Below are 26,761 nucleotides of genomic sequence, written 5' to 3' on the forward strand. Positions count from 1 at the left end.
ATCCACAAGCGAAGGACGAGTTAAAAAGAATGGAGATGCTTATGAAGCAATGTAAAGAAAACATACAAAAGGCACAAGATGCCATGAAGTCCTATGCTAATGATAGGAGGAGGCATGTCATGGAATTTGATATTGTAGATTGGGTCTTCTTGAAGGTGACCAAGACTCATTATGCATCCCTTAAGGGTGTAAATAACAAGTTGGCTCACAGATTTTATGGCCCATATTTGGTGTTGGAAAAGATTAGAGAGCTTGCATATAAGCTCCAATTTCCTTCAACTACTCGCATACATGATGTTTTTCATGTATCACAATTGAAGAAGCATATTGGGTAGGATGTACAAGTCATTGAAGAGCTTCCACCACTTGATGAAGATGGATTGATTGTCTATGAACCTGAGAAGATTATTGGGAAGTGTGAAAAGGTTCTTAGGAACCAACCTCTCACTGAATTTTTCATCAAATAGAAGGGGCTACCTATGGAAGAGTCCACTTGGCAACCCTCTTCTTATTTGGACGCTTTTCCATGGCTATTGCAAGATGAATGATGATAGTCTGTGCAGGGACAGTTTTCTATTTTAAAATATTGTTATTAATTAAATTGCCTTAGTGACATCAAAAAGTGGTCTTGATGGTATCGGATGATGCCTCAAGTTGTGGATTTCATCTCTAGACTTCAAACACTGAATTTGGACACTCCAATCAAAAGTTATGGCAGTTCTACTGATGCAACCCTGTTTGGACAGCAAGTAGTCAATTCACTATTTCAGGTTCATTGCGATGTTTCTTCACACAAAGTGCTTCCACATGATTATGGATCTTCATAGACATAATTTTCTTCATTAACAACTTGCCTATTACCTCATTATCTTCAGTTTTGAGAACAAAACATCTCTAGGAGGGGATGATTTGTAATGAAGCAAATTATCAACATGAGAGTTGAAGCCTATTCCAAGTATAAACTTTGTAAATACTTGAGCCAAGAGAATAGAGGACTTTAGGAATTAGTATAAAAAGTTAAGAAGTGCTAATGTAGCATCATTCTTTGGCACTAACACAATTTTTCCCTTCTGGTCTTTTCAACTTCTTGTACTAGATTTGCAGCTCATGGCTACATTGTGATATGGTAATAGAAGATGTTCCATGGCATGGCCATGCTTGTTTCTCAATTTGGTACATTTCTTGTTATGTGTAGCTTAGAATATATTGATTTCCTATTCATTTTCATTGTTAGATTAGACTTTCTTACATCCACTTTGCATTGCATTGCATTGACATAGTATAAAGAGAACTATCTCTTGGATGCATAGCACTTGATTTCAAACTATTGACCCACGATGAGTGTGAGGTCCCCTATGCTGTAGGTTCAATTAATCGTTTCCTTGGGGATTGATTTGACGAGGAATATACTATCTCTTGGAACGAATATTGTGAAGAGTGGGCTTTGTGTGTATGTGTTATATGTTGAGGTAGCATATCCTAGGGTTAATCCTTGGGGTATAGAAGAAGAGTCGTAGTGGGGCCACAATGATAAGTTGGGGGGTGCTCCCCTTTTTTGTATTACGAGGTGCTAGCCATCGATATGTTTGGGTAGTCCTCCTACTTGGAGTCATGAAGCGCATCACCTTGAACTACAATCTAGAGATTGTATCTATAAACACATCCTTTTGATAAATCAGCTCATAGGTTCCCTACACTCCTAGCTACAAGGCCGTGGGGTTGTTTAGGTGAGTATAGGAGGCCCGACTAAATCCCTAGCACCAATGTCGATCCCATTTTTGGTCCTAACATGTATACATATCAAACTAGGAAAAGGGTTGAAGCTAGATGAGATAGCAAGACAAAAGAGAGGTGACCCTACTTGTTATGTCAATAAATCTTCCTCATCCCTACATTATAAGCTTTGTTTAGAGCCAATAACCAAAGGGATTAGAGGGTATAGCTCAAACCATTTACTAACAAGTAGTCATTTAGTACTACACCTATTTCAATGGCAAGAAAGAATAAGAAATAATAAGTGCTTGAGAATATGAATGAGGATTTGGCTAACTATCATGCATATATTAATTCATCCATGAGGGCAACAAACCAAGGGGAAAATAGAAAATAGCAATACAAATGAAGAGACACATTGGCCAAGGGACCCTCAAGTTTTGAAATGTATGGTTGAGGCTAATGTATCACATGATTCAAATGAGTATCAATAACTCTTATAAAGGATTGACAACATGAATGAAGGCATCATCCAACTAAATCATATGACATATCAAGGTTTAGACAAATGATTACCTGTTTTGAAAAGTTTGGATAACATAATCATATGTTAGATGCAAAGTTTGATCAAATGATTGCCATACTCAACAATTTGGAGAACAAATGGCAAAGTAATCAACCTTCTAATGACAATGCTTTGCCACTTTCAAATGATATGCAAAGTCTAAAGCAGCCAATCAATTTTTAGATTTAACTTATGAGCATGGTGGCCCTTGAAGAGTAAAAGAAACAATTCAACTCCCTTTCAATTCATGGAATAGAGGAAGACCTATTTTTTTTTCGAAGAATCATAGACATCAAGATAATTTTCTACATGCTGATAAAGATGATGTCAAACATGGATGTGATTCCTTCTACAAACAATTTTATTCCCAAAATACTCAAGTGTCTAATGCAAGGAATTGTCAAGATCGGCACATTCATAAGGAACTAAGGAGAGATGATAAATTTCAACATGATAAAGACCTTGATGACATGATATCACATGGACAATCCAATTAAAATCATCAGCCACATGGAAATATTTCACTTGGTCATCATGTGTCAATAAGAAAAATGGATAGCATCCTTTCAACAATAATCATGGATAGCAAACACTTGGCAATTACTCTCATAGACAATAATCAATTGATTTACCTAACAATGATGGACAACATTATCCAAAAGGGGATTTGAAGAGAGCTTATGGTGGAACTAAAGAATCACCTAATAATGTCAGTAAAAAACCCCTTTGTAAGGATTATGTTTCAAGTGTGGTGAGAAATGATCAGTTGATCATAAATAGAAATGAAAAGCCAACAATGCCAAGTTTAACATGATAATCATGGAAGACTCAAATGAAGATAAGACACATGAGTCTATCACAAGTAGAGGTAGTCACCTACTTGTGATGAGACATATGGCCATAATGATCAAGACACTCAAGAGGATTTAAAGCTGATTAATAGGTTTTCATTTTATCCAAGTGGTTCATTTAACCCAAGTGGATTACAAATGGATGATTCTTCAACTATTACATGTTTACCTATGTTATGTTCCATATCCCAAGATACTTGGATGGGTTGCAAAGTAGAGAATATACTTCGGCTCAAACGCACTATCAATTCTAAGGTTGCTTATATTCTCATTGATACGGGCAACACCCATTGATGTCAATGCCAAATCATTACATGAGCTGAAGTTATTGCCTCAAGAAATGGATTCTCTACTAAAGATACAAGTTGCAAATGGAGCTCAAGAGTTGAGCAAGGAGATATGTCTACAAACTCCCCTTAATTTATCTCAATCTTGTACCATTATGGTGGACTTGATTGTCCTAGATATGAGTCCCATTGACATCATTACTAGCTCTGATTGGCTCAAAAAACTAAGCAAATTTTCTTTGGTTTCAATCATATGTTTATGGAGTTTACTTGGAATGGGCGATAAGTAACACTTAATAGCATAGAGATAATAAAAATAAAAAAATTAGTAAAAAGAAGATTAAAGAAGAAAATCAATTATATGTCTTGCATTTTCACACTTCTCCTTTCGAAGGTGGATGAAAATCAGCAATCTTCTTCATCCAAGGAGCATGATCCATGTCTATGTAAGCTTTTGGAAGTGTTTAAGGACATATTTCAACCACCTACATCATTACCTCCTAAGTCAGAAGTGGACTATCCCATTGACTTGGCACTTGATACTAAACCTATCAACAAACCACCTAATAGGTTGTCAAAATATGAAAGAGAAGAAGTAGAGAAACATGTTAAAGACTTGTTGAAAATGGGGTTTATTCAGCCTAGTCAATCACCTTTTACTTCTCTTGTATTACTTGTTAAGGAGAAAGATGGTTCTTTTAGGATGTGCATTGATTATAGAGACCTTAACAAGAGCACTATGAAGCATAGGTACCCAATTCCTCGCATTGATGATTTGTTGGATGAACTCAAGGATACAAAGGTGTTCACCAAGATTGACTTGAGACCAAGATACCACCAAATCAGGATAAAGGAAGGTGATGAGTACAATATAGCTTTTAGAATAGAATGGGGTTTCCATCACTTCTTAGTTATGCCATTTCGGCTTTCCAATACCCTTGCTACCTTCTAGGCTCTCATAAACAAGATCTTATGGCCATTCTTGTATGGATCAGTCCTAGTATTCCTCAATGGCATCCTCATTTATATCAAGAATAGAGAGGATCATTTATAGCATGTTAGAGAAATCCTCCTCACATTGAGAAAACATAAGCTTTTTGCAAAGAAAAGCAAGTGTACTTTTATGGCCAATGGGATAGAATATCTAGGCTATATAGTTGGTGAGAAAGGGATCATGGTGGATCTAAAGAAGGTATCAAGGATTGGCCCATACCACAAAATTCTTCTTCATTGCAAGGATTTCTAGGACTATCCTCTTTTTATCGAATATTCATTAAGAATTATGCCCATGTAGCAACTCATCTTCACTGATTGATAGATTGAAGAAAGAAGCTTTCTTTTTGGGATGTTACAGCCACAAAGAGCTTCAATGATCTGAAAAGTCTTCTTGTTTCAACACCTATTTTAATGTACCTGGATTTTTCCAAGGAATTAACCATATTTATTGATGCTAGTGGTCATGGTATTAGAGCTGTTTTATGGCAAGATCATGGTGTTATTGCTTATGATAGCAGGAAACTGGATGATAAAGAAAGGAAACTCCACATTTATGAGCACAAAATGTTAGCCATACTTAATATCATTAAGAAGTGGCATCACTTCATTTATGGAAGCCATTTCAAAGTCAAGAGTGACCATTGAGTGTCCTGAAGTATTTTCTTTCACAGCCTAATCTTTCTCTAAACAAAGAAGGTGGTTAACTACAGTACAAGGCTATGACTTTGAGATTTCCTATATGGCAAGCAAAGATAATGTAGTGGCAGATGCATTATCTAAGATATGGGCATGTTCCATTTCTACTATTTCTACCCTACACAAAGATTGGATCCAAGATATTTAGGAATAATATTTGTTGGATGAGCACACTGCCAATATAATGAAGAAATTACATCAAGGCAATGAAGCTAAATTTCCCAATTTCAAATGGCAAAACGGACTTATTTGGTTCAAAGGGAGAGTATATTTGACTCCTTGGACATTTTTTAAGCAATGCACATCACTAGAGATACATTTCTCTCCTTTGCAAGGCATACTAGAGTGTTTAATACATTTGATAAGATCCATAAATATTTTTATTGGAAAGGACTTTGGAAAGATATCAAACATTACGCAGTGCTTACCATGCCAATAAAATAAACATTCCAATTTATTGCCTAGTGGTCTACTTCAGCCATTACACATTTCACATGGTAAATGGATCAACATAAGCATGGATTTTATTACAGGACTTCTTGTAACTACTAAGCATGGTTGGAATAGTATTTTTGTTATGATTGATCATCCTATCAAATTAGCCCACTTCTTATCTACCAAAGTCCAATATTCAATTAGGAATATAGAATTTATGAAAAAAATTTGGAAATTCCTTTTTAGTTCCATGGGAACCAAGTTAACTCCAAGCATTGCTTATCATCCAACCACAAATAGATGGACAAACTGAAAGGGTCAATAAATGGCTAGAAGTCTATTTAAGACACTTTTGTCATGATACGCAAAATGCATGGGATCATTGGATTCACCTTGCAGAGTTTTGTTACAATAATACATATCACATGAGTATAGGCATGTCACAATTTGAGGCATTGTATGATTACAAGGTCCAAATACCTTTAGAATTGTTTCACGATGAAGTAAATCCTCTTGCTCTCAAGAAGAGTTAGAAAAGATGGAGGTCTTAATGAAGCAATTCAAAAAAAATATGAGAAAGACACAAGAGACTATGAAATCTTATGTGGATGATAAATGAAGGCATGTGGATTTTGAAGAGGGAGAATTTCTATTCTTAAGGGAGGACATAATAAGCTTGCTCGTCGCTATTATGATCCACATCAAATCACAACGAAAGTTGGAGATCTTGCTTACAACTTGATTTGCCTTTAACCACATGCATTCACAATGTTTTCCAGATCTCCCAACTCAAGAAGTATATTGGCCCTGAGATTCAAGTCTTTGATCATTTATGAGCCTGAAACAATTCTTGGCAAGAGGGGGAAGGCTCTAAGGAACCATATTGTCATGGAATATCTTGTTAAGTGGAAGGGTTTGCCCATGGAAGAGTCTTCTTAGCAACATGCTTCATATTTGGAACAATTTTTGTAGCTTCTTCAAGAAGATACTTAGTTCACTAAGCAATGGATAGCTTGTTGTATTAAATTTCTATGCTAAAAATAATTAGCCTATCGACATCAAATTTAACTTTTGATGATATGGATGGATACCTTATAAAGTATACTTCATTTCTATTTCTGATACACATCAATCCGACATTTCTATCCAAAGTTATGGCCATTTTCCATAGCTACCCTCTTCATTCTAGAATTCCAATGTTTGAACCTTGATTATGCTTCTATTAGGCTACTTTAGCATTGGACTCTTACCTCTTCATTTTTTCCATCCACTTACCATTTTAGTCTTCAAAGTTTTGAGGACAAAACTTTTGGGTAGGGATGGATTGTAATAAAACAAATTACATACCCTTAGTCTAGTTAATTAGCTTATTTTTTGTTGGGGTATAAAAGACAAGAGGATGCCAATGTAATAGATCTTTTACACAATTCATTTGAAAGTTTCTCCATTCTTGGAGCTTGAGGGTTTCATACCTTCCCCACCAACATCGAGGGTGGATACTCAATGCCAACCATTGCAAGAATTGGATTTCTTACAACAGCATCTCATCTTGATTCTCATTGTACCTTGATTCAATTTAGCTATGGCTACCTCGTGTTGTAGTTTAATACAAAGTTTAGCTATGGCTAGCTAATTCACATGTAGTTTTTTTATTTCTTGGTTATTTTAATTCAAGATAGGCAAAGTTCATTTCAGTACACCTCAGCATTAGACTATCTTGGTCATAAAGTTCACATGCATATAAGAGTTTTTTGAGTTTACAATCAAGTATGCATGTTACATGCTTGCACTTATTCTAAGATTATAATTAATTATGCCTTGGAATTAGATTAGCACTCCAAAAACTAACATACTCATAAGTGGTAGCTTTTAACTAAGATGTGATTTCTCACATACACTTGGAAACACCCTCGAGACACCCAGCAATCATGATTTGTGATTGCTTGCATAGACTTGGACACAACCATATTGCATGGAATCAATATTTTTGTATAAACTTTGATAAACTCAAGATGGTGCCCATACTCCATGGAATCAAAGTTTTTGTATAAGCTTTGATAGACCTAAGATGGTGTCCAATTCATCTTAAGAGATTTGGACTAGTTGCCATATATGTGATTCTTTTTTGTACCATAAAACAGTTGGTGATGGAGTGGTTGGGCAAAAATTGAGAAGTAGGCTTGAGAAAACTTCAATTTTAGAATATAAAAGTTATGAAATGAGAATGGCAATGACCTTAGAGATATACATACATATGCACACATACACACACATAGACATGTGTGTGTGTGTGTGTGTGTGTGTGTGTGTGTGTGTGTGTGTGTGTGTGTGTGTGTGTGTGTGTGTGTGTGTGTGTGTGTGTGTGTGTGTGTGTGTGTGTGTGTGTGTGTGTGTGTGTGTGTGTGTGTGTGTGTGTGTGTGTGTGTGTGTGTGTGTGTGTGTGTGTGTGTGTGTGTGTGTGAACATGATTAGAAACATCAAGCTTGCCCAATCATGTGTCATCATTCATTTTGTTGTATTTCGATGTGCCTCTCTTGCCCTCATTGTTGGCACCATGTGATGAAATATCTCATAAACATCTAGAAAATAATATATTGGCATGCTCCCATACATATCCTTTGATGACCTCATTCTTTTTTTTAAGAAATACTCAAAATTGAGTGCAATGAGGTTAGATAAAGTCTTTAAGATGAGAGAGGGGGAATGACCTACAAGAGGAAGTGGCCATTTAGTGGCCTTTTAAGAATAAGGACCCATGGTGCACCCACCCATGTGAGGGCACTAGCAGCTGATGAGGCTTTGGGCTAGGTCTTTTATGTACAAACGTTCTCAAATGGATTTTCTACAGCAAAAGAACAAGCATGCATCCTTTGGGGGTCATCAAAATGAATTGTCAAAGGTGTTTGAGATCTTTGATGCAAATGGGTTTGAAGCTATCACCATTTTGCTCCATTTGCAGACTTCTAGAAGGGCTCGACTAGATCGATTTTATGTTATGTAAGATGGTTGGTGGATCGCTTAAAGATGTAGCCTCAACGTCCTTGGTGATGCACCCTTGTGAAATCACTAACCTTTAGATTTCTCCTTTAAACTGATTCTAGATGAGAGACATAGAGGAGACCCTCTCCGCATTGACTCAAAATCTCATTCCTTAAAGAGCATGCCTTTGGCCAACTAATCAAAGAGGCTAGAAAAGGGTTGCATGATAGGTTAGAGATTCTATGCACAAGTGGAAGGGGACCATGGAGAAATTCATTTAAGGTGGCCAAGAGCTATAACAAGAGGACTATGGAGCATCAAAAGTTATCATCAAAGTCATGATATTTTAGGTGTAGTTCTTTCTTAGCATGGCACTTATCCTTCTAATGCTACAATGAGTCTAAGTTTTCATTCAAGTTCAAAAGGCTCATAAGTGTGAAGATCTCAAGGTTCAACTAAAAGTAACTCAAGACTAATTGGTGATGCTCACATAAAATTCTATTTCATCCTGAAAGTCGAGAGAAAGAGAAAGACCATTGTTGTCATGGAATATATCAATGGGGTGAAGGAAGACAATAAAGACATTGCAAAAGTCTTCTAAAGCCACTTCTTTGCAATTATAGGGCTAGATTATGTGTGAAAAAACAGATCTAAAAGCAAGCTTGACTAGATCTTCTTGATTAAAGGTAGAATCACTCCTCGTTCAAAGCATGCATTAATGAATGTAATAGCATTATGTATCTTTCTTAAATCCATATTGCCTTCAACTAAGAAACCTGGGAAACACATGTTTGATTGTAGAGGCCAAGCCCTTAACAATCGTCTTACATGCCACATTGAGGATCCTAAGAGGCCTCCAATAGCTTAGGAGATGCCCCAAAACACTCTTGAGAATGCTCTAGAAGTGGTTGGCTTTATCATCTAGAATGGAGACTCTTTCTTGGCATACCATTTTCTATTGAGGTAGAGTATCTCATCTTTAATATGAAAGAAGGCAAGCCATCAAGGCCTTGTTGCCCAGTTGGATCCTTTTAGTAGTTTTAGATTTGTCGTGGTAATGATCTATGTAATTGATGAGAATGAATTTTGCCTCCTCTTTGGAGTGGTGAGATGTGCTTGTCAATATGAATTTTGACAACGCATTCACGTGACATAGAACTTCATCATTGAAGTGGCTAGATGGCTAGGGTTTAGTCAAAATTTCAATGCTATGCTTACTATATTCCACAATGCCTCTTTAATGATATTCATTTAAGGTTCCTAACTTCTAGGTGCAAACTAAAAAGATTCATTCTCCAAGCCTATCATATTGCTCCATTGCATTTTGGCTCGTGTGACCAAATGATTGCTCAAGGCAATAGACAATAAAGGAAATGAGGATAACATAAAAACCCTCTTATTTCCCAATAGACCTAGTTATTGCACCCAAATGTTAGCAAATAATCACTCTAATCTAATCAATGTTGATCATAAGTCCTTTGAACATTTGATATAATTCTACGAGGACTTTGATATTCTTTCTAGATCCAAGAGAGCTCCAAGATTAGCATCTTGAAAATGCAAGGGAAGCAAATACTGACCAATGAAAACTATGAATAAGAATAGCAAGACTATATGAACTTGAAGAATGGAGAAATGGGCCATGAAATCCATATGCCAAAGCATGAGAAGAATACAAACCATGTGAATTATGACCAACCACTAGAGTCCATCCAATCTCCCTCTCCATAGAGTGCAAGCATGTAATGAATGGTATTATAAAGTGGAGATGAGGTACCTATATATAGACCAAGGAATGAGACTCCGGATAACCAAGCCGACCAAAATTAGGCTACCCAATTGCCCACATTGGTGCCCTCCCACATATGAAAATTTACAACATTAACATCCTCTCTCAAATCATGGATAACAAGTACAATGAAATGTACAATGATGGGGGACAAGAAGCCCCTAAGAACTATTGCCATGACTGAAAGACATTATACAATCAACTAGGACCATGGATATCTAAGCAATGGGTGATCAAGTCACTACCAAGGTGTCTCAAAAAGACATTGATGTGGATGTTGATCAATAGCAATCCCTAATCACAAAAGAGTCAAAGGGGTCCTTGCCTCCCTCCTTTTGCAACACCACTATCTGCGTACAAATCTCCCAAAGATGCCCCTTCTTGGCACAAAAGTAGTATTGCCCATTTTGCTTTTCTTCTTCTTCTTCTTCTTCTTCTTCTTCGTGTTACCCCCTCTCTAACACAACTAATGCACAATATAAGCACCACCACAATGAGATGGCAATCCCCCTTATAATCTAAGTGCAAACTGATGCTCCAATATCATAGAAGTCATATGTTAAAGACTTAATGGAGTTTACGACATTTAAGCTCATGAAGTGTTCAACACACTTTAGAAGGTAGCATGTCAAATGCTAAAAACTTATTGGAATCTAGAACGTCTTAGCTCATAAGGCATTCACCACACCATCATACTTAAGAGACACCTTGTAGAGCACAATCCCCATCAAATGAGCTTCAGGTAGTGTTGACTTCATGTTGCAAAGTTGGTCCTAAATCCAGGTCACTCAAAAGATGAATGACAAAATAGTTATTGTTAAACTGGAATCTTATGATTTGGGTAGCAAACCATTGAGGTAATAGCCTACAAGATCAATGGAGCCTCCTACATAAGTGGAAGCTTCGCTAACACCTCAAGAGACATCCTATAAGAGGTGACTACAGGTAGGACTTACTTCAAGATACATCAAAGAAGCGCCACATATGCTTCGGCATCATCTATATCCCAATAGCAGCCAGCAATGAAATGCAGCATTCATCAGCGGACCCTGGACTAGAAAATGCAGTATGTACGAGATCTTTCACAGCATCCACAGCAACAAAACACACCATGACGAAGAAAATGCAGGACATACAGCACGCAGCAACTGGAAAACGTATTGGCCAGCCATGAAATGATGTCACCGAGCAAGGATGGTGGTCACCAGCTCAAACAACAATGAAATGGATCATTGCAGCAGCCTCTGGACCAGAAAACGCAGCCTGTAGCAGTCTGACAACAACGAAAAGCAGCATAACACAGACCACGTTCAAAAACTTGGTCGTCTAGTGCCATGTGAGATTGAGATATGCAAGCAGAGAAATAACTTTCTGACCACAAAGAGATGAACAAGAAAGCAAGAACACATGAACTCAATGAATGGAGCAGCACATCATGGAATCTATACACCAAACCATGAGAAGATGCACATAGATCACATGTGCTACGGCCAACAACTAGAGTGCCTCCAATGTCCCTCTGTCCATAGGATGTAAGCATGCAACGAATGGCACTCCAGAGTGCAAAGCAGACACCAATACATGGCCAAGGAACAAGGCCCAAGACAACCAAACCAACCAAAAATGGGCCACCCAACTGCCCACCCAAACACTCTTTGAACTGCCCATATGCAATTCCCAAAGCAAGGTAACCATCCATCAATCAACAATCACCTACAAGCACTATGCTCGTAGAGCGAATGCACTATGAAGATTACCTTAAATTTTTTAAAAGAGCATACAAACGACCAAAAGTAGACCACCCAACTGCCCAATCAAGCACCCCCCCAAATGTTCAAACACAACCCAAATAAACCATGAATTGTACAACACTAACTACAACTACAATGGGCCAATGCAAATAACCATCCATCACTCAACAATCGCTTACAAACAACATGATTACTAAGTGAATGCACTATGAAAATTACCTAAAAATATCGCTATGACTAAAGTAGAGCTGGAGTTATTCATGGTGACCATTGAGGAACTATGGGTGTATTTCTTGGTGTAAAAATTATCTACCAGACTCGCGGGTAATTTGAACAGTGGTTCCTCCTGTCACATGACCAACAAGAAAGGTCTATACAATTCTGTTCAACCTCTTCAAGAATCCATTACTCCGTGATGGTTTGGGAATTATGTAAAATACCTTGTTGAGGGCATATGTACTATTTTCTTTAACAAATAGTGAAATCAAAAAGAAATCTAAAGCATTATTGGAGTGATGCAATACAAAAGCAAAGGAGCGAAATATCAATGAGTATATAGAATGTATATCTACACGAAAGCATAAACGCAAATAATAAATCATCTACAAAACAAAATCCAATAGTATGCAACATGACAACATATAGTAGTCATCATCATAGTGAAGAGGAGCAACAAGGATAGCCTTCCATATATGCCAAGGACAATGACTCTCACGTTCAAGGTCTTTCGAATGAGATGCCATATGAGGTGGCAAAATAACCTCTAAATTGTACGGTGGAGAGATTATCTCAAAGAATAGACAAACACAAGGAATGTATCGAAGTAGATGATTGCCCTAGTCTATAGCCTCGTATGTATTGTATTTTGTATAAATGTAAGCTGAAAGGCTAGGAAGCTAGGTGGCTAGAAGTGTCAACCTAACCGGTTTATAGTTCTAATACAGCTACATGACCCCCAACTTGAGTTGGACATGAAAGGTCCCAAAAATGCCATCTGTTCAAAAGATCTAAGTGACCATCAAGTTGAGTTGTACGTGAGTGAGATGCCAAGAAAGCTATCTGGAATTAATCTTGGAAATTGCTGCTCTTGTTTGCTAATGGGAAATTGCAATATTGGGACTAAGGGGCAGTTTCACCACAAATTGCAAGACCGCACCAATGGCATTGATGAGGAAGGATATTTGAAAATCTACTATTCAGACTAACAGATATAAATACAGAATTTGGACCTTTTTCCAGGTTTTATGGAAAGTAAATCTGCTTCTAGAATGCAATAGATACAACCATACCAAAACCAATTTCTCTATACAGGTCTTTTTTCCCATTTATGTTTCACTTGCAGCCATACAGCTTTTTTGGAATCTAGATCAGGCCTCAAGGCTGTGACCTTTCTTGCAGTTTCAAGAAAATATAAAATTCTGGAGGGTCCAAAAATACCATTGATTTTATAAATAAATCAATAAATATAAGATATTTCTTGTTAATGCCATTTGGATATACAGTTAGTTCCCATCCTTGTAATGTAATTGCACGCCCAGGTTGCAACCAACAGGTCACACCTCAATCATTCATTATAGGACATACACCACTCTCATCTTTCAACCTTTATGCGTAGTGCAGTAATGAATTCCATCAATGTCCCATGGGCAATTTCACTTCAAGTCCAAGCAGTTCACCCAGAAACTTTAGTATGTTTCTTGCAACTGAACAGACAGTAATTTACAAGTGTTTTGCATGGCCAGGCAGAGGGAGGAAATCAGGAAATGGATCAAATGCTCTGCTATTTAGTACCACCTCACATGTGAAGGGGGTGGTAGTAATGCCCACTTGGCTGCAGTATGTACAGAGGTCAGCTTAGCATGCCAAAGCCATTGCCTCAATGCTCTATTTACAAGCCATGGAAGATGCTGCATATATATGTTTGTGTGAAATCAACGGTGACATAAACCTGTGGAGACAGTACCGGTACAGATCAGAAGTACTTGCCACAATGACATGATCAAATCAATTCTGTGTAAGGGCAATGCTCTATCTTTTCTGCACTTGCCACACTGATGAGTTCTTGATTTATGTCTTTACTGCACCAGCATCATTCACTGGCATCTGATGCTGAAGGAAAGAACTTTTCCCAAATCTCCATATCAAATACTGGAATATTGGAAGAAATGTAATATACAATACAGCAATAGAAACAGGAGCGAAAATTGTCCACCCTAAGACCTGAAACAAATTCAAAGAAGAACTTATTATCCCCTGAAGCTCCTAACAAAGGACACCAGAGCCTGCACAACTAACTTACTGCATGTAGCAAGCCAAACATTAGAGCACGAGGTTGGCATCCTCGTATGGCTTCCCATAGGCCATGAGAAGGTATTAAGAAATGTTCAGCCCCTGTCACAGACTCCCCAACTCGCATAAAAGGTACTACCAACCTGCTTGGCAGAAACATTTCACAAACTTGTAAGGCAAATGTAGAAATCAAAACCAACTGTTAGACAACATTTGAAAAGAAGGCTCACCCAAGCTCAAAAGGCGAGACTAGCAAATTTGCCAACATAATGGTAGGCACATGACAGCTTGTTTGCAGCACTGCAGCAGCTACTGCACACAGCAAAATAGGCACTCCTGAAAAGGAAGAAAGTGTTCTAAGAAGAGTCTGCATGGAGAAATTTACTTGTAACAACATGTAAAAGCGACCTGCAAAGAAAGAGAACCCCAAGTGCATGCTGCAGATGTACACTGCAAACGAAATGCAGCTAACACCAGAACATTGGAAAAGATGCAGCTACAGCTCACCACGTGGCGTTAAATGAAGCATCCAAACTTTGCATGGGTTACATAAATGAAGTCTTTGCAAACAAACAAGAAGACCATTCTGATTCATGAAAGCTCCACACCTAATCCCATACCAATGGAGTAACACGAACTGAAGAGACATGAAATGCATACTCTTGCTTGTTTGCTTTTAAAGAAATTGCAGCTAATACCAGAACATTAGAAAAAATGCAGCTACAGCTCACCACATGGGGTAAAATGAAGCACCTGAATTTTGCATGAGTAACATAAATGTAGTCTTTGCAAACAGACAAGAAGGCCATTCTGATTCATGAAAGCTCCACACCTAATCCCATATCAATGGAGTAACACAAACTGGAGACACATGAAATGCATACTCTTGCCAAGCCAAACCAGCAACAACAGAACTTCCGATACTTGAAGCAAAGAATCAGTACAAAGAGTCTTTTGAATAGACAAACTATCACAACACTCAACATGTAAAGAAATTCACTGACGAAAACCTCATGACACATGGACTGAAGTTCAAGACATTAAAGTCTGAAAGATACTAGCACCAATTTTTCTTGAAAACAGCAACAATTGTCCTCCATTTTGGTGCATCTCCAATGCATACAGAGGATGTATGATGCTATCTCAAACAAAGCCTAAATCTGTACAACAAGGAGGGGAGAAGAAATGGGAGCCTCTATTGTTGCAGGCCCAAGAGGAGACCTTTTTGGAATCTTTGCCCTTCTAAAGACCTGTAGAGTGAAGCAATGTGGTAGATCTCCTCCTTCAAATCACCGTTCAAGAAGGCCGACTTCACATCCAACTGAAAGACAGGCCAGCTCCTATGACCAGCCAAGGCAAGAACAGCACGGATTGTTGCCATACGAGTGGTGGGGGCAAAAGTATCATGGAAATCAATGCCTGGGCGCTGAGTAAAACCTTCGGCAACAAGGCGGCGGGCCTTGTGCTTGTCCAAAGAGCCATCACGATGGTACTTGGTCTTGAAGACCCATTTGACACCAATCACCTTCATATGAGAGGGACGAGGCACAAGGTACCAAGTGCCATTCCACTCGATAACCTCCAACTCGGCTTCCATCACTTTCCGCCAATGGTCAGACTGTAGAGCCTCCTTCACGGAGGTGGGCTCTCTATCCTACATCACACAGGACATCAAACAGTAGTTAGAGCAAACAAGCTCCATAGAATGTCCCTGGTTCCTCCATGACCACTGCGGTCCATCCTACGGTAGCCACTCCTCAAGGACCCCCTCGATCCTTGAATCTTGAAGTGTGTCACAAGCCCAACGAGGAGGAGGCCAGATCTCGCCTCAGCGCTCGCCATCTGCTGAAGTTTCTGGAAGGTCCACTGACGGCGAAGGAACAACCAGTGAATCGGGTGGCTGGGAACTAAGCTCCTCATCCGAAGAAGAGTCTTCAAGAGTCACACGCTCCAGAGAAACAGTTACCGGTGCCCAACTATCACCAGAATCTCCAAGAACAAGGTGGTCCTCACCCCCCTCTAGGGCTAGAATCTACACGAACCGAACGTCACAACTCGTGTAGACATCCCACTTAACAGGATCATACAATTGGTAGCCTTGAGACTGTGAGCTTTAGCCCACAAACACCTACCTTTTGGAAGCCACTTCAAATTTGTCACGCTGTATCTTCGAGATGTGAACATAGGCATCACACCCAAAGTTCCTAAAATAAGAAACATCTAGCTTCGACCCAAAGTAAGCCTCATGAGGAGTCATATCGACAATAGCGGAAGTAGGGAACAATTAAGGATGTAAACAGCAATAGCTACACCCTCAACCCATAGACACTAAGGTGTCTCCAGCATGGTACGAACCATCTCATCACACTGTGATTCTTCCACTCCAAGATGCCATTCTCCTGAGGGGTGTTTGTATTGGCAAACTCCTGGTGAATACCATGATCTGCACAAAAAACAAGTAAACTCGTTAGAAACAAACTCCCTGCCCTTATCAAATCGTAAGGTTTCTAACTTTCACCCCGATCAGTTCTCCTCAAAGAGCAACCAATCCTTAAAGTTGGAGAAAGCCTCCAACTTCAGCTTCAAGAAATAGGGCCATGTCATCCTGCTATAATCATCCACAATTAGCATGAAATACAAGCTCCCTCTAAGGGACTACATCCTCATCGGTCCACAAAGATCGGTAGAAACAAGCTCCAAGGGTGCTAAAGACCGTCTCGAAGCCTTACTGGGAACAACATCACGAGTCTACTTCCATGGATACACGATACACAAGGCTGCTGGCTCACCACAATATCTGGCAAACCTCTAACAAACTAGCCCTTAGACGCCTTCCATGTGAGAGTGTGCAACAAAAGGGGAAACAGGACACAGAGAGAGAGAGAGAGAGAGAAAGGAAGCAAAAAATGAAGGAAAAATACTACACTGACTAAAATGAATGTTGAATACAAAGCTGTGGACTGATTAGTCCCTACGCGCAGCCCGAAGCATCAGTAAGGGCACTAGATCAGGCTAATGATGACAGCAACGCCGAAGACGGAGAAAGATGATGGAGTCGGAGTGTGCACCTACCAAGGAAGGAGCGAAGATGATAATACAACTGATTGCCAAGTGGAAAATGGCTATAAATAGCCAAAAAACCCAAAAACTAGCCGACCTGAAATTCGAGGCCAAAAATATATCCGCCCAACATTTAATACTAGTAAAAATGCCAGGAATGCTCAAAAAAATCACGGAAAGGATGGACAAAGTTTGGCCGGTGAGGCAGGCTGAAGAATGTAGAAACTACCCTGGGAAATGCACATAAAATCCCGACTAGAGGAGAAAATGCACTAAAATGCAATAAACTAAGTGCTCTAGAATGAGCTGTCTCCTCCGTCAAAACTGTGAAGGAAACTGCTAGGGTTTGCACTGAGGACACACAGAGTGTATGACCACGACAGAAACACAAAGAGACAGACAGAGAGGACAAAACACAAACCCTAAACGCAAAACTCAAAACTCAAACACAAACAGAAGAAGGGAGGGAGAGAACACAACTCTGAAGTGAATGAATGTTGTAAATGAATGTAAGAGTGTATAGTGTGCTCAAGGGCAGAGCAATATTGGAGTGTGACATCCACCGAAGATGGATCCCAAGTCTGTGACCACCACTCAGAGTGTAGGAGTGCTAAATAGTGAATGGCAGCAGGCTGGTCACCAAAACGCAGCAGTCTGGAGGCTGGAAACTGGTAAACGCAGCAGTGTACCACTGATCGAAGGCTGGAAACTGTGCACAGACTGCTGTAAACAGCTGTAAACAGCAGGATGAAACAGTGTCTGAGAGTGTCAGGGCCTGCAATGCTGAAAACACAGGCTGGCAGACCTTGGAGATGATGGACAACAGGCTGAACAGCAGTCTGGGACAGTTTGGAGCAGTCGCCAGCAGCTGAGAGCTGTAGCAATGGATAGGCTGAAGATAATGTGGCTGCAATCGATGATGGCTGGACAGCAGATGGAGGCGGGCTGTAGGCTGGAAACTGGGCGCCAACAGCAATGGACAGGCTGAAGATAATGTGGCTGCAATCGATGATGGCTGGACAGCAGATGGAGGCGGGCTGTAGGCTGGAAACTGGGTGCCAACAACAGCAGAGGGTGTGTAGGCTGGTGTAACCTGCAAACAAGAATAATAGCTGAATGGGGGCAACCTGTCTATTTATAGATGTGGAAGGGCGTCCCAAAAATTAGGGTTTCCACTAAACTCTCTCGAACCACTCCCCGCTTTAGGGTTTCCACTGAACTCCCTGGAACCGCTCCCCGTTTTAGGGTTTTACTCTAAAAGAGCATTTTTAGTGTGTTTTGGGACTGTTTAAGAGGAATCAGCAAGTAATATGCATTTGATGCAAACACAGGCTGCAAACACCTAGAAAACTGTCGCCTACTCCTCTTGATGCTGTAAAACAGCAAAACGAAGGTATGAAAGGCTGCATTTCAGCCTAGACAGCACTGCCAAGGGCGGGAAAGGAGGGAAGAAGGGCTGCACTTGATGGTGTCCTCCGTGCTCTCAGGTAGGCTCCGATACCATGTGAGAGTGTGCAACGGAAGAAGGAACACGAACACACACAGAGAGAGAGAGAGAGAGAGAGAGAGGAAGTAGAAATTGAAGGAAGAAATACTGCACTAACTGAAATGAATGCTGAATACAAAGCTGTGGACTGATCAGTCCCTGCACGCAGCCCAGAGCGTCAGTGAGGGCACCAGAACAGGCTGATGATGACGACACCACCGAAGATTGAGGAAGATGATGGAATCGGAGTGTGCAGTTGCCAAGGAAGGAGGGAAGATGATAATACGACTGACTGCCAAGTGGGAAATGGTTATAAATAGCCAAAAAACCCAAAAACTGGCCGACCTGAAATTTGAGGCCAAAAATATGTCCGCCCAGCATTTAATGCTACTAAAAATGCCAAGAATGCTCACAAAAATCCCGGAAAGGGTGGACAAAGTCCGACAAGTGAGGCAAGCTGAAGAATGCTGAAACTGCCCTGAGAAATGCACATAAAGTCCCAACTAGAGGAGAAAATGCATTGAAATGCAATAAACTGAGTGCTCTAAAATGAGCTACTCTAAAATGAACTACCTCCTCCGCCAAAACAAGTAATAGACAAGTCAGAGCTCCTAAAGTCCTCATCTGACTCAAACTGAGGCTCACAAGCAGGAGATGACAAGGCATGACAAACATGACTGCTAACATTCCAAAGGTAATCATAATTGAGATGGCCAAACTGAGCATGCCAAAGCTTGAACTGAGTTTGAGAGGTAAGAAAAAGAGAAGCCAAGGCAAAAGAAGACTGCAACTTGTAGACTCCATTCTCCTCATAACTTGAAGAAAAAACTTGCCTCGATCCTCGATCAAGAATTCGAAAAGAATCCACATCGAATTCGACCAAAAGGCCGAGGGCACAATTCTTGTGCACCGAGAGAAGATGATACCCCAAAGCCAGCACATAAAGTACCTTGAATGCATGGGCACCACCACGTCCATCTAGAATAAGATGCATGTTGCCCCATCCCTGAATAGGAATAGACGAACTATCACCAACGAGAATCTGGCCATGAAAAGGCTGCGAATGAGTAACACTTGTTGAAGGAGTCATGTGCCAAGAGGCACCACTATCAACAATCCACTCCCGAGTGAATGGGGCTATCGAGGCAACATCAGAAGCCATTAGTGTCAAATCCTCAACCACCTCCGAATGGAGGAAAGCAACTGATGAGGGAGCAGCCACCGCTCCAGAATCCTTTGAAGATTTCTCATTCTCCTTCTTTTTCTTATCAGCACAATCCTTCTTCCAGTGACCTGTTTTGCCACATATGTGACAAGTAGACTCCTTGTCTTTGTCCTTCTTAGATTTGTCCTCGTCCTTCTTTTGGTCCTTCCCCTTCTTCTGAGAGGATTAACCAACCAAGGCCTCAAATTTCGAAGCATTGGTTTCTTTTAATTGCTCCTCTTGGTCCAAGACCATAGGAACCAACTCTCCTCACCGAAGAGTCTCAGACTGCCCTGAAGCAATCAAGGTAGAATAAAAACCACTGAAGCGAGGCGGTAGCTATGAAAGGAGAGTTATCGCCATGTCTTCAGAAGTAATCACCTTCCTTGCGTTTTGAACCTGCATCTAAAGCTGCCTTAGCTTGTTGATATACTCCCGCATGGATGATGACTTATTGACACTCACGGTCTACATCTGCACTTCCAAAGAGACTCGCTTCATGATAGTCATCCAATTATACATCTGATCCAACTTCAATTATATCTCCCGGGCCACCGTCAAATGCTCTATATGAGAGATAACAGTTGTAGTACAAGAGAGAAATAAAAACAAGCGAATACGAGCATTGAGTTTATCTCAATGTGCATGAGCCTTTGCCAACTCCACCTTCTCACTAAAATAGAGTCTAGACTCGTTGTGCAAAGAAGGACAATGGATAGCCTCCATAACAAACTCCGCCAAATCATATAACTCCAATATGGCAAGCATCATGACCCACCAGATGCGGTAATTCTCACCATCGAGCTTTTGATCTAAAGGAAGGGCCGGTAGGACAAGCACATTCCGATCCATGATCGCCTAAAACTCTATCTCAGCCTCAAAAGACATCTTCACCTACAAAGCCTGCACAAAAAATAGGAGTAGCCCCCTTTGACTGTGAAAATGCAGCCTGCTAGGGCTATGGTTCGCTGGTCCTGCTCCTTCTTCACCTGCTAGAGTGATGAAAAGGTAAAATCTGCACTTGAAGTCCCAAAACGCAGCCTTCTTCCTTATCTGACAGCAAAAAAACAAGAGCAGCTTCAGCAAATCTTCTCTTTTCTTGCACGGCCACACTCACCTCAGCCTTGTTCTAATGCGCAGCCCACCTGCTCACACCTGAACACTGAAAATGCAGCCTTGTGTCGCGCTAAAATCTCCTCGTCAAATGGGTCCACCCTAGGTCATCAATCCTTCATTGCTCTAATACCATGTCAGAGTGAAGCAATGCGGAAGCAAATGACCAAGACAAAGAGTGAACAGCTAGGTCATCAATCCTTCATTTCTCTAATACCATGTCAAAGTGAAGCAATGCGGAAGCGAATGACCAAGACAAACAGTGAACAGAGAGAGGAGAGAGAGAGAGAGAGAGAGACAGACAGACAGACAGTGAAACGCAGAAAATCTGCAATGAAGAATGCTACATGTATAAGGATGCAGAATTATACAAGGGTGCAGAGAGAATATGTGTATGTCTCCACCTCGAAGATCAGGGTCTCCGTCAGCCCCGAGGGCAATCTCCACGGTCTGCAGCCTGAAATCTGAGAGACACAACTGATAGAGACTGCTGGAGACAAAGCCTATATATAGGCTGAAAATAAGGGCCAAAAAGATGCAAGTCAGCTGCAATTAATGCAGCCAACTGCTGCAATCCCACTGCAAGTGCCTTTTCTCTTTCTACACAACATTCACCAAGACAAAAGGAGAAGCAATGTGCAAATAAAATCATCAAATCTTCCCTCTAATCGCTTGTTGCAGGCTGCAGCAAACCCTAGTGAGCTAGCCTGATTTTTTTGGTATTTCAGGAGATATCATGTAAAACAGAATTGTGGAAACATTGCCCGTCAACAGAGGGTGAAAAGCCTATGAATTTAGCCAGGTTTTCTGATGTTAATGTCCGTACTGTCCTTGCTGGCATGTTGTCACGAGTTTGAGACCACGTCTTCGAGGTCCAGTGCAGAGAAAATATAGGTCTTAGGCATTTATTAACAGTCACACTGTCTAGTGCTTCAGAGGCATCGTGACCACGCCAGGGCCTTTCTACTTTTGTAATATTAATTCATCCATGAAACTGATGCCGTAGTGTAATGATTGGTTTGATGCAAGATCTAGAATTGAAAGTGATTGCTTTTCTAAGTGTTTCATGTTCAGCAATGATTGTTGGTGTGCCTATATATTTGACTCGGAACCTTAATCACAACTCAAGAAGTTCATAGCAAGTCACAACCAAGTGCCCCAACATGTTTTTTGCCCCCATGTACATCAAAAGGCTGCACAGTATTACTCTTGCTAGCTCACAAGCTATATGCCCTAGTCTCTAGAAACCTTATCATCTACTCTACTATGAAGAAAGTGCCCTGGTCCTGAAACCCTAGTTTCTACCCATGTTGCTTCCACATGGTTATCATCATCTATTCCAACTTTGCCAAGGAGAAGAGGTTTAAAAATCTCCATTTAGCTTTGATATTTAATGTGGCACTAGCTACAATATTAGTGTTAGTTGGGACACTAAATGCTTGAGAGGGGATGAAAGAATGTCTGCCGAGTCTCTTAAAGGAGCCCTAGACAGCTCAAGCGTACATATTCAATGAAGAATGGAGAAATGGGCAACACTTCATTGAAGCAAGTATAAACTAGTCGAGGCGTATGACTGTCACTAACACCTCAGCATATTGAAAGATTGTTGACATTTTCCCATGTGGGAAAAGGAGTTCTTTTCTCTTATTTTTCCCTAAAGTTTACAACATCATGAGCTTCAGCTTGGGAGGCACTACACCTACCTGGGTATGAGGTCCTCCCTTGCAAAACGCCACCCCTAGCTAGGTATGCAGTCCTCCCTCACAAAAGCTCATGAAGTTGTCGTAATTCACAATAGAGGTCCACAGCCAAGTGTATTGCTCCTCTGCATAAATCTATCAAATCATTTTATGCGCTGTCCTGCATAGTGGAGTGAATCAAACTGGCCTACTTAAAGGGTCTTTTCAGAAAATGAATCTCCTCAAATCGTGCAGCCTTAGAAATTAAATAGCCATGAGATGTATAAAACGCCAATAATGCTAAGCCCAATTTTCAGATTCCATACTTTTCTTTAAAGCAATCTACCTTCTAAGCATGCCGCTATATTGGTGCAAGGGGACCTCCCATTTCTTGTGTATACTGACCATTCAGGACACTAAATGCTGGGCAAACACATAGCATGCCAATTTTGGTTTTCTTGTGCAGAGCCATCCAAGGGCAAGTCTTTCTTCTCTGTTGATCTTATGATCAGGTGCTGAACGTTGCTACACAGCCTTCCAAAGATGAGCCTTTCTTCTCTGCTAATTTGCTGAACATTGCTATCAAATCAATCAAAAAACAACTTGTCACTCATATCCTAACTTAGACATTGAATCCACTATCAATGAAACATGCTTAGTCTTTGTGTGACCCACTCAACACCTTGCCAAATATCTTTAAAAACAATTTGCCCCTTGCTAATTCCTTAAAAATCCTCCTGGTCATTGTTGACATAGATACCATTTGAACATCTTCTTATCTAATTTTCTGAGCTAAACATGCCACATCGATTGAAGCAACTCCAGACTCTCAAGCCAAACAACACCCTGCTACAAATCTACTGATTGTGTTCAAGATTGCCAACATTTTAGAAGGCAAAACTTCTGCTAATGCACATTCAAGACCTTCACCATCAAACTTAAATGTCAATAAAATTCATCATCCATGCTGCCAAACAAGCCCCCATAAGTAAGCATGAAACACAGCTAAAACTTCTTCACCTGGCTGATCAATGTGGCATGCAATGGCTTCCCTCACCCCAGCGTCCTCACAGAAGTGTCAGAAATTGAGAATTATGTCGCACAAGTATCACATAAGCAAATTTGTACTATTGCACTCCACCCAAATCTGCCGAATGCTGTTCCTTCATTGTTTCCATTAAAAAAAGAGAGAAATGAGGGCATTTGCTTTGCAGCTTACCACAGATAGGGAAAAGTCCAAAAGTAAGACCGAGGGCCGCTGATAATGAGAGAAGCTTGGGCTCCAGTCCTCTGCAAAATGAGATGATGATTTCAGCATTTTGCAGTTATAACATGCTCAAACCTTGGACCTCTTGGTCAGTAGGGTCGTGGCATAGTCTCACTACTAGAGCAAGTATTCCGGAGAATGGAGTCCCTGCCCTGCCCAGAGCTATAGACCCACAACATCAAGAGGGAAGATGTAGAACAGAAGATCTGTAATACAACCACCGAGTGTCGACGCACCTTCTGAGAATCAAAACAAAGGGATGGATAATTTTCTGATGGCCCCACTGAACGATCCGAGTCCTCCGCCACGCTTCCTTTTGTACGACATTAAGGTTCTCCTTCTTGAGTTCAATGGAAAGCTGAGGAAGTAGATATCCCCCTTCTTTGGGCTGGAAATGGAAACAGGGTTCAGGAGGTGCTTCGAGATCATTAGTCCTTGGACTAAGTAAGGGTTCAGAGGACATAATTAAATATCACTAAGGATGAGATGAGGTTGTTACTGTCCAAATTATCAAGCTTTTTCTATTACGAAAGCACAGACAAGACCAATCAAGCTCTGTATAGTAAGTATCTATAGAACAGGGGGCTAAATTCGAGTAATTGGATGTCAAGAGGGATGAGATGAGGTTATTTTACTCGAAATGATCAAGCAATTTGTGAAAACAACAGTATAGGGTAATCCACTCAAACTCTCTGTACCACTTCATACAAGAACAGAGGCCTAACCCTAAGACTGAGTAACAAAAATGGAGAGAAACAGAAACCAAGAAGGCACTCCTCCGAGCAACAGTACAGATCATCTGATCACATTCTTTTAGGGGAAGTCTGCATCTGCAGGCCTTTGAGCGGTCCAGTAGGCTCTTTGTGCTTGTAAGTTGTAATGATTTAGTTTCTTATTTATTGTTAATTCTTTTTTCTTGATCCACGGACAGCGCGTGCCACCCGATGCAGTAAAGGCGAAATTATTCCTGTGCTCGCTTTTCTTCAGGAATGATTGAAATGTTAATCTGGGCAGAACCGGAACGATTGAAATTTCGCAATCACCTGAGATGATAGCGCCCGTATCGATCCTTCACCTCCGTCAATGTCCGAGAGACAGTGCACTTGTTGGGCGATCCGTTGGACAGGGGTTGACAAGAAACATTTCTGGCAGGAGATTCCAAATACAAATTACGAATGTTAAAGAGCTTTAATTTAGAATTCTTTATAGGGATTTTTTTTAACTTGGCAGATAGTATTAAAAGTAAGCATTCCGCACATGCATAGAATACTAAGGCTGGGTTCGGATGGAGGCTCCGAGGCGACAGTATTGTAAACCATTACCAACCTTCTGCCCCCTTTCTGCTAACTCTAAACTCGGCAGCACAATGTGTTACAAGAAGGTAAAGAGAGGTTTTTTCTTAGTGCCAGGGCATTTCCGAAGGGGAGTGTGAGTAGAAAGAGGGTGGGTCCGGCGAAAAGAGGAGGAAAGTCTCAGTCATTTGGGAGATGCCATGTCAAAAGTACGCCCCTTTGATATATCTCTCCCGCGGCTCATCCTACAAACCATGACGAACCTTCCACCTCCTTTGTGCGAATAGTGAAGCCGAAGGCACAGTGTGCTACAAGAATGTAAAGAGAAGTTTTTTCTTAGTGCCAAGGCTCTTCAGGGGCGGGGATGATGTCAGAAGAAAGAGGGTGGGTCCGGCACAAAGAGGAGGAAAGTCTTATTTGGGAGATGCCACGTCAAAAGCATGCCCCTTTGATATATCTCTGTTGCCGCTTGTCTGAACCCAACTTAAAGCAGTTCTTCTCTTTTTCTCTCTTCTCTTACTCTTTTGTTTTTATCTTTTTCTTCTTTGGCACTCTCTCTCTCTCTCTCTCCCTCCCCAAATTCCCTATGTCTATAATTTTTTCTATTTTTGCACTTTATTTTAGTTTTTTTTTTGGGCTCCCTGTTCTCTCTCCCCCCCCTCTTTTCTTTCTCTCTCCCTCTCCTCTTTACAAGTGCAATTATGGACACCCAAAATTGAAGAAAAGCTTAACCTTTTGAAAGCTTTTAGGCTTTTCAAGTTTATAAACTACAAAAGCTTTAAAAAAACTTAAAGGAAAGCTTTGAAAGTTGGAAAGCCTTAAAGCCTATATAAAGGAGGGAGAGTTAAGTAGTATGGGTCATCATATTCATTACTAAATTAATCTATTATTTGAGGAGAGAGGAAGGTCATACACAAGTGTATGGAGACGTGTACATCAGTTTCTCGGTCATCGTGTTTGCAAGATAACAAAACATCCACATCCAAGGATAGGGCTTTACATCCTCAGCAATCCATTGAAAGGATTATAGGGCTCCATCATGAAAGCTCTCCATTCGACCCAATGCTCCAAGTAGATCATGAGAATGAAAGATGTTACAATTTGCTCGAAAATGTAGTCAAGCCAAGGCATTCCAAAGAGCAGATCAGCATGAGTTTGCATGCATCATATCGTCTCATTGAAAGAACATCAACGTTCAGGATAAACGGCTTGCCTGTAAGATCCTCACCCTGCCTAGATATCACCTTAGAAAAATCCAATGTTTCTGTTTTTATTCCTACTTGGCCATGGAACTATGACAAAAAGAAAT

General features: G+C 40.5%; 1 protein-coding gene across 3 annotated transcripts; it reads right to left on the reverse strand.

Annotated features, from left to right (window-relative positions):
- Positions 1-13,290: 13,290 nt before the first annotated feature.
- LOC148019689 (uncharacterized) lies at positions 13,291-25,438 on the reverse strand. Of its 3 annotated transcripts, none has more exons than XM_087699822.1 (7): positions 25,418-25,438; positions 25,204-25,305; positions 24,397-24,548; positions 24,113-24,183; positions 14,582-14,663; positions 14,362-14,494; positions 13,291-14,282 (listed from the first exon to the last, which is right to left on the reverse strand). In XM_087699822.1, exons 1-7 carry the CDS (start codon positions 25,421-25,423, stop codon positions 14,130-14,132), a joined length of 699 nt encoding a protein of 232 aa, XP_087555948.1. In that variant the 5' UTR covers positions 25,424-25,438; the 3' UTR covers positions 13,291-14,129. The 3 variants fall into 3 exon arrangements, with proteins under 3 accessions (XP_087555948.1, XP_087555947.1, XP_087555949.1); XM_087699821.1 differs by having other exon boundaries at positions 13,349-14,282; positions 14,582-14,687; XM_087699823.1 differs by lacking the exons at positions 25,204-25,305; positions 25,418-25,438 and adding an exon at positions 24,924-25,024 and having other exon boundaries at positions 13,352-14,282; positions 14,582-14,687.
- Positions 25,439-26,761: the final 1,323 nt, after the last annotated feature.

Source organism: Lygodium microphyllum, chromosome 19 (assembly GCF_053477565.2).
Source record: "Lygodium microphyllum isolate KBCC chromosome 19, Lygodium_microphyllum_v1.1.10, whole genome shotgun sequence".
In the NCBI taxonomy this organism is placed as follows: domain Eukaryota; kingdom Viridiplantae; phylum Streptophyta; class Polypodiopsida; order Schizaeales; family Lygodiaceae; genus Lygodium; species Lygodium microphyllum.